Here is an 8,791-nt window from a genome sequence, read left to right on the forward strand (position 1 = left end):
ACCTCGCTCCCGGGGACTAAGCACAAGCCCGCCCGTGCTTACCTAGCTCCCGGAGACCCGGTCCCTCTCGGGAGGGTAACAAGGGAAAGTGTTCAGTGCAAATCAGTGAGTAAGCACAAGCCCGCCTTGTTTCAGTACCTATGCTTAAACTGCCCCTTGGCTGATCGCTCTTCTCTTTGGCTTCCTGGGTTCCACCCCTTCCTCCTGCTCTTCCGGCCTTCCACTAGAAGAACTGAAAATGAGGTTGAATTGATATAATAAATCAATTTATGTCTGTAACGTTGTGCTAAGTTACTGCCTGTCTTCATTTACTGCAATTATCTTAGATTTCCAAGGAATTGTGCAGCTTAATATTAAAAATGCCAAATTCTATCATTTTTCTTGACCATACTATTAGGTGCAAAAAAAGGCAGACAAAATTGAGGAAGATATCCTTACTGACAAAGATGAAAAAAAGAAAGGAATGTGGGACTCCATTAAAAGGTAATTGATAATGAATATTTTTAACACATAATTATATATCCATTAATAATCTACGTGAAAGTACTACATATGGTAAATTTTAAGTGAAACACAGATCCTCTCCTGTTGGAGGGGTAAGATATGTACATAAATGCTAATAATACAGACAGAAAATTAGAACTTTAAGAAAGTTGAGCACAAAATGTTGTACAAACCAAAACACAAAGGTTTATCTAGTTTCCTCAAAAAAAGAGTCCTTGTAGAAGTGTATGACTAAAATGTGATCTAAAGGATGGAGAAGATTTTAAAAGTTGGAGATAGGAAAGAGTACATTCCAAATAAAGTGGGATAATTACATGGAGTCAAAAAGATTGGGTATGTTTGAGGAACAGAAAGTAATCCAGCTTAGCTGGGACATTGGATACAGTAAACAACAACACAGTGCACTGCCATCAAGTCGGATCTGACTCATAGCAACCCCTACTTGGGTTTCCGAGATGTTATCACTACAGAAGTAGATTGCCCCACCTTCCTTCCAAGGAGTGGCTGGTGGGTTTGAACTGCCAGCCTTCTGGTTAGCAGTCAAATGCCTTAGGCACTACACCACCAGGGTTCCTTTGGATACAGTAGGTAATTTATAAAATAGATTGGGACTTATATTATTAGATTATTAATGAACCTAAGGAATATATTAGCTCTACATATCTAAAGAACTTAGGAGTAGAGCTGGCTTTGGGCATTCAGATGTAATCTGAAAACTTCATCTCTTCAGGAGATGTACTCCAGAAACTTTTTCATCTTTTATTTCTACTGTTGCCTATGTCTGCAAACTGAACTGATTACTGTAACTTGGACCAAGTTTGGATCATATGTCTACTTCCTTAGCTGATGAGAAGGCCAGCCCCACCTAAATGTCATGGAGTGAAATTGAGGGAGGAATGATTCCCCAGAAAAATACTAAGTTTCCATTACTAGAGGAAGGGTGAAAGACATTAGGCAGGCAAAAACAAAAACTATCTGCTGTAGATCCACATTACATAGAATTTTTAAAAGTCCATTTTAAAGGTTTGAACTTAATTTGAATTAGATAGAGAACCACTGGTCATTTTTATTATGAATAAAAAGCACTGCCTAAGCAATAGAAACTTTAGGCCAAATAAGTTGAACAACCTAAGCACATTTTCATATATAAGTCAAATGTACTCCCATCTTTTTGGATTTCGCCCAGTTTAGGCTTCTTTTTGTATAGCTGACTCCTTATTTGATAAGAAGGATCATACTGTCCAGTATGTACACTGAACTAGCTACCAGTGAGAAGGGGTCAAACACATTCACGCACAGATGATTTAGGGCATAGGTATCTTTGATGAAGATAATTAAACAGACTCTAGGTATTTTTAAGGAGCCCTGGTGATGCAGTGGTTAAGGCATTCAGCAGCTAACCAAAAAGTAAGTTGTTCGAACCCACCAACTGTTCCACAAGAGAAAAATGAGGCAGTCTGCTTCTGTGTGGTTTTATAGCCTTGGAAGTCCTATGGGGCAGTTGTACTCTATCCTATAGGGTCACTATGGGTCAGAATCACTAAGATTATCAGTCCAAGAGCTTCCATTAAAACCATACAACAGAGATGAGAATGGATAAATACAATTATTAAACTATGGTTGATAAAAAGAATACCAAAACCAAAATAATGCTGTCTTAGAAAGAGAGGGAGTAAGTTTTGGGAATATTAACTGCTCCAGATACATAAGTATATTGTGTATCTTATAATACAAATCTTTATTTTACTTTTAATCGTACAGTCATTTAAATGTATAAGAGTTTTTCCCACAGAAATGACTGTATATTTTTCTTATTTGAGGGATTAAAACCAAACGCACTGCCATCGAGTTAGTCTCAATGCATAGTGACCCCACCTTGGGTTTCGAAGGTGGTATCTCTGTGGAAGTAGATTGCCTAGTTTTTTTTTTCCCAAGGAGTGGCTGGTGGTTTTAAACCACGAGCCTTCTGGTTAGCACTCTAATGCCTTAGGCACTATGCCACCAGAGCTCACATTTGAGGAACTACAAAGCAAAAATATTTGAAAAAGTACTTCTGTCATAACAATATGTATTGAGCAAAGTATTCCAATTGCAAATTTAGTTTTCTAAATTTCTATCATTCTAAGTGTATATATGAAAATGAGATTGTTTAAATAATTTTTTAATATAGGAGGAAAAATAATAATAAAATACACATATAAACACCCCAAATTAAATATTAAGTTACTTTTGCTTCTGAGATGGGTCATATTAAAGGCAGGTCTGGGTCCAAGAAGTATTGGAAATGACAGGTCCCAAATTAAGCTGCAGTGATATAAACTATTGAGTGGACATGGCTTCCCAGTACTGTTCATGGAAGCTCACCAAAGTATATGGAATAGAGAATATAAATAGAGGAGCCCCAAATGGTGTTTTTTTTTAAAACATTCTAGCCTACAGGATCCACATGAGCAGCACTCAGGAGATACCCTTTTATACATGAAAATTCTTCCTGTGCCATAGTTGTACACATCTATATTCTGTTTCTCCCTGCATTATTGGCCTGTGTGAAATTTCCTCTGTGAGGAATGGTCATCACATACCTTAACTTGTTCTCCTTTCCTCAAAACAACTTATTAAAGTTTGGCAGATGATATTTCTACATACATATTTCTATGTGCTATAAGAATATCCATATGTAGAGTTCCAGTAAGATGGCAGAATAGGCAGAAAGACTGCAGAGACCCTCTTCAACAAAGAAAAAGGGAACCAATTAACACAGGTATGAAAGATAATCCTGGACCCCTGAGCCTTAAAAGGAAGGATGTAGAAGTGGATTAAACTCCAACTAGCAGAATAATTTGCATATGAAAACACCAAAAAAGGAGACATACAGAGCTGCGGTCTGGCAATGATCCTGATAGCACAGATAGCTTGGATTTTGCCAGGTGGTGGTAAGACCTAAGAATTAACCTAAAAATTGGCCCTGCTAGCCAGAGACTGCACGGAGGACTGCTCTGGTGGCTGGGGAATAAAAGGGGAAGCAGCGAAGAGGAAGGCGGGCTGAGCTGTGAACTTTTGTCTCTCTGGAGGATGCAGCCATTTTGAATGTGTACAATGCCTTGACCATTTTGGATATTTAAAGCAACAGCATTCTCCCAGATTCCAGGGCCTTAAGAACAGGCTCCATTTGCCGGGAACCCCAAGAACATTCTGGACCCAGATGATTGGAAAGGTCCAACATTCCCCATATTACTTTTATGCCCAGCAACCCCTTGGTGAACAGAGGTGTGGCCATCCCTCACTCCAACCCACTTTCTGGGCCGGCAGGAAATCCATCCCAGTCTGTGTGCTTGGAGCCTGGGTACCCTGCCCCGCTCTGCCCCAATTTTTTTTTTCTTTTTTCTGTTTTTTGTTTGTTTGTTTTTGTCTGTTTTAAGACTACTACTATTATTATTACTTTTGTCCTTTTTACTATTATTCTTCATTCTTCCCTTCCCAGGTTCTAATTTTAAGCTCTTTTTCTTTTCCCTGTTCCAGGTTGCATTTTTTTTTTTTTTTCTTTCTCATGGTTAACCACGTTCCTTGTTTTTCTTTTTATATTTTTCCCATTTTTTTCTTCATTATTCTCCTTCTTTACATTATTTTTCTTATTGCCCTCACCCCAGGTATAACAGGGTTTTTTTTTTTTTCTTTCTCCTTTTTCCCTTTTTTATTTTTTTGGTTACAGTTCCTGTGTGATTACACAGTGTATTTTTGTCCATTTGCTTTTACTTTTCAGATGGTTATTCAGTTGTTATTTTTGTCTCTCTGAGTGGAAGACAGCAACAGTCTCCATATGACACCACTATGCCCATACCACCTGCAGCTTCACTTACTGAGTGAGAGCCACTGCTTCATTCTCCAAAAACAGGCCAATGATAAACCACCACCAGGAAGAGCCTGAGTCACCCCTGGCTGCTCTTCATAGTTAACAGAGATCTAAATAAACAATGCCACAATGTCACAGAGACAACAAACCATCACAGTCCACACAAAGAAGCAAGATAAAGTGGTAGAAACAAGGGAGCAGGATACAGAACCAGAACACATCCCTCAGGAAGAAGCAGCTTTGGAACTCTCTCATAAGGAATTCAAAATAATTATATTTACATATCTTCAAAGGATTGAGAGACAGACGAAGGAAAACACGGAAAAAGCCTAGAAGAATTTTGGAAGAAAGTACAAGAACAAAATACAAAATAAATGAAAAATTAGAAATGATTCTAAACCTGCAGATAGAAATCAAGAAGATTTAGATATAGATAACACATTGGAAGGGCAAAGGAGTAGAGTTGATGCAATGGAAGACAGAAGTAATGAGATTGAAGACAAATACCTCAATGCTTCTTTGGGATAGGATCAATCAGAAAAAATATCAAAACAAAATGAAGAAAGCCTAAGTAAGGTTCATGTGGGATACCATCAAAAGGAATAACATACATGTCATTGGAATTCCAAAACAGGAAGAGAAAAATAAAACCACTGAGAAACTTGTCCAAGATTTGTTGGAGGAGAACTTTCCTGATAAGATGAAAGATAAGAATATATCCACCCAGGAAGTCAAACAAACCCCAAACAGGGTAGACCCCAAAAGAAAATCACCAAGACATATCATCATCAAACTCTTCAAAACCAAGGACAAAGAGAGAACCCTAAAAGCAGAACAGGAAAAACAAAAAGTTACTTACAAAGGACAACCAGTAACAATAAGCTCCAATTTCTCAGCAGAAACCATGCAAGCAGGAAGGCAATGGGATGGTATATCTATATCTCTCTCTATATATATCTATAGATAAGATATATATATAAACCCTGAAAGAGAAAATGTTTCAACCAAGAACTGTATACCCAGCAAAATTGTCCCTCAAATATGATGGTGAAATTAAGAGATTTCCAGATAAGCAGAAAATAAAGGAATTTGTTAAAACCAGACCAACCTTACAAGAGATACTAAAGAGAGTCCTTTGAACAGAGAACCAAAAGTAGCAAATAACAACCAACCATTAATGCACAAGATGACATAACCCAGAAACCACAGCTTTGGACATATCCAAAGTAAAATGAGCTTCCAAGATTGTGAACAGGGAACCAGAGACATCAATTGGCAAGTGAGGACAATTGCAAACCAAAAAGAGGGAAAAACTGTGTAGTTACAAAACTTGTAAATGGTGAGGAAATCAAGAGAGTTGCAAGATAGAATGGACTGTTCTAATCTCAGAAAGAAAACTATAAATCATAGGGTAACCTCAAAGCAAAATGATAAACCTTCATATCACAATAAATAAAACAACAGCAACAAAGGAAATGATAATATGATTTATAAACATAATCAGCTCAGCACAGAAAATAATATGGAACAAAGAAACCAGGGACACCATGAAAAAACACATAACAAAATGACAGCAACCAATTCATACTTGTCAATAATTATACTCAAGAGACAGAGAGTTGTAGATTAGATAAGAAAAAAAAAATCAATATGCTGTCTACAAGAGACACACCTTAGAAACAAAGACAAAAATAGACTAAAAATCAAAAGTTGGAAAAAGATTTATCAAGCAAATGGCAACCAAAAAAGAGCAGGAGTGGCAATATTAATTTTTGATAAAATTGAATTTAAAACAAAAACCACCATACGAGAAAAGGAAGGACATTATATAATGATTACAGAATTGATTGAACAAGAGGACATAACCATAATATTTATCTATGTACCCAATGAAAGTCCCCAAAATACATAAATCAGTCTTTAAATGAGTTAAAAAGTCAAATAGATGACTCCACAGTCATAGTGGAAGACTTTAATACACCACTTTCAATGAAAGATAGAACAACTGGAAAGAAACTCAACAAAGACACAGAAGAACTATACAATACACCAACTTGACCTTATCATAATGCTATCAAATTTGAAATCAACAATAGGAAAATCAATGGAAAAAGAGACAAAGACAAAAATAGACTAAAAATCAAAGGTTGGAAAAAGATACATCAAGCAAATGGCAACCATAAAAAAGCAGGAGTGGAAATATTACTTTATGATCAAATTGACTTTAAGACAAAAACCACGATATGAGACAAGGCAGAATATTATATAATGATTAAAGGATCAAATGAACAAGAAGATATAACCGTAATAAATACCTACAACCCAATGAAAGAGACCCAAGATACATAAATCAGACTTTAAAAGAGTTGAAAAGTCAAATGGAGGACTTCACAGTCATAGTGGGAGATTTTAATACACCACTTTCAATGAAAGATAAAACAACTGGAAAGAAACTCACTCAACAAAGATGCAAAAGAGCTGAACAATACATTCCACCAACTTGACGTTATAGACATCTACAGAGCACTTCACCCAACAACAGCACAATATACATTCTTTCCCAGTGCACATGGAACATTTTCCATGATAGACCATATGTTAGGCCATAAAACAAGCCTTCATAAATTCAAAACATTGAAATACCACAAAGCATCTTCTCACATCATAATGATATCAAATTAGAAATCAACAATAGGAAGATCAACAGGAAAAGAGTAAACACATGGAAACTGAACAACACTATCCTTAAGAAAGACTGGGTAAGAAGAGAAATAAAAATCAAAATTCAAAAATTCCTTGAATTAAATGAGAATGGAAACACAGCATACCAAAATTTTGGGGACACAGCAAAGGCAATGATCAGAGGCCAATTTATAGCAGTAAGTGCATACATCCAAAAAGAAGAAAGAACCAAAGTCAACACTTTAAACCAACATCTTCAACAATTAGAAAATGAACCACAAGAAAGGCCTGCAGTCACCAGAAGAAAGGAAATAATCAAGATTGGAGCATAAATCAATGAAACAAAATAGAAGGGCAATAGAAAAAAGTCAGTAAGACCAGAAGTTACTTTTTGAAAGATGAATAAAACTGACAAACCACTGGCAAATTTAACAAAGGAAAGGAGGGAGAGGATACAAATTACACGAATAAGAAACGAAATGGATGACATCACAACAGAACCAACTGAAATAAAAAGGATAATATCAGGATACTATGAAAGAAATGTATTCCTGAAAATCTGGAAGAAATGGACCGATTTCTAGAAACACACCACTTACTTAAACTAACAGAGACTGATGTGAAAAAGTTGAATAGATCCATAACAGAAGAAATTGAACAAGTCATCAAAAAATTACCAAGAAAAAGAAGTCCTGGCCAAGATGATTTCACTGTAGAATTCTACCAAACATTCAGAGAAGAACTGACACCATTCCTACTCAAACTATTCCAAACATAGAACAGTAGGAATCCTCCCTAACTCATATTATGAAGCAAGCATAACCTTGATACCAAAACCAGGCAAAGACATCACTCAAAAGGAAAACTATAGACCAGTATCCCTCATGAATAAATATGGATGCAAAAATCTTCAACAAAATCCTACTAATAGACTCCAACAACATATCAAGAAAATCATTGATTATGACCAAATGGGGTTCATATCAGTTATGCAGGGATAGTTCAACATTACAAAAACAATCAGTGTCCTCCACCACATAAAAAATGGAGAAGAACCATATGATCATATCAATTGATGCAGAAAAGGCATTTGATAACATCCAACACCCATTCCTGATCAAAACTCTCAGCAAAATAGGAATAGAAGGGACATTTCTCATCATAATAAAGGGCATTTATGCAAAAACAACAACCAACATTATACTCACTGGAGAGAGACTGAAACCATTCCTTTCACAAACAGGAACCAGACAAGGTGCCCTCTATTACCACTTCCATTCAACATTGTACTGGAAGTCCTAGCCAGGGCCATAAGGCAAGAAAAGGAAATCAAAGGCATCAAAATTGGTAAGGAAGAAGTCAAACTATCCCTTTTTGCTGATGATATGGTCGTATACCTAGAAAACCCAAGAGATTCCGTCAAAATGCTACTGGAACTAATTGAGAGATTAAGCATCATGGCAGGATACAAGATCAACATCCAAAAATCAGTTGGAGTTCTCTATGCTAGCAAAGAGATTGCTGAAAAAAGAAATAAGGAAATCAATACCATTTACAATAGCTACTAAAAAACATAAAATACTTGTGAATAAATATTACTAGGGACACAAAAGACCTCTACAAAGAAAACTATAAAAGGCTACTTCAGGAAACCATAAAGATCTACATAAATGGAAGAACATCCCATGGTCGTGGATAGGAAGATTGAACATTGTGAAAATGTCAGTTCTACCCAAAGCAATCTATACATTCAAT

The 8,791-nt window shown here is 36.3% G+C and overlaps 1 protein-coding gene across 1 annotated transcript in view; it reads left to right on the forward strand.

Annotated features, from left to right (window-relative positions):
* UGGT2 (UDP-glucose glycoprotein glucosyltransferase 2) overlaps positions 1-8,791 on the forward strand; it is a 601,530-nt gene that overhangs the window by 520,862 nt on the left and 71,877 nt on the right. The window contains exon 31 of the mRNA XM_007944010.2: positions 398-483. Coding sequence (XP_007942201.1) covers positions 398-483 — 86 coding nt within the window. The remainder of the gene's footprint in view (positions 1-397; positions 484-8,791) is intronic.

This window comes from Orycteropus afer, unplaced genomic scaffold (genome assembly GCF_000298275.1).
Source record: "Orycteropus afer afer isolate SDZICR_OR568_19922 unplaced genomic scaffold, OryAfe1.0 scaffold00117, whole genome shotgun sequence".
NCBI classification, from domain to species: Eukaryota; Metazoa; Chordata; class Mammalia; order Tubulidentata; family Orycteropodidae; genus Orycteropus; species Orycteropus afer.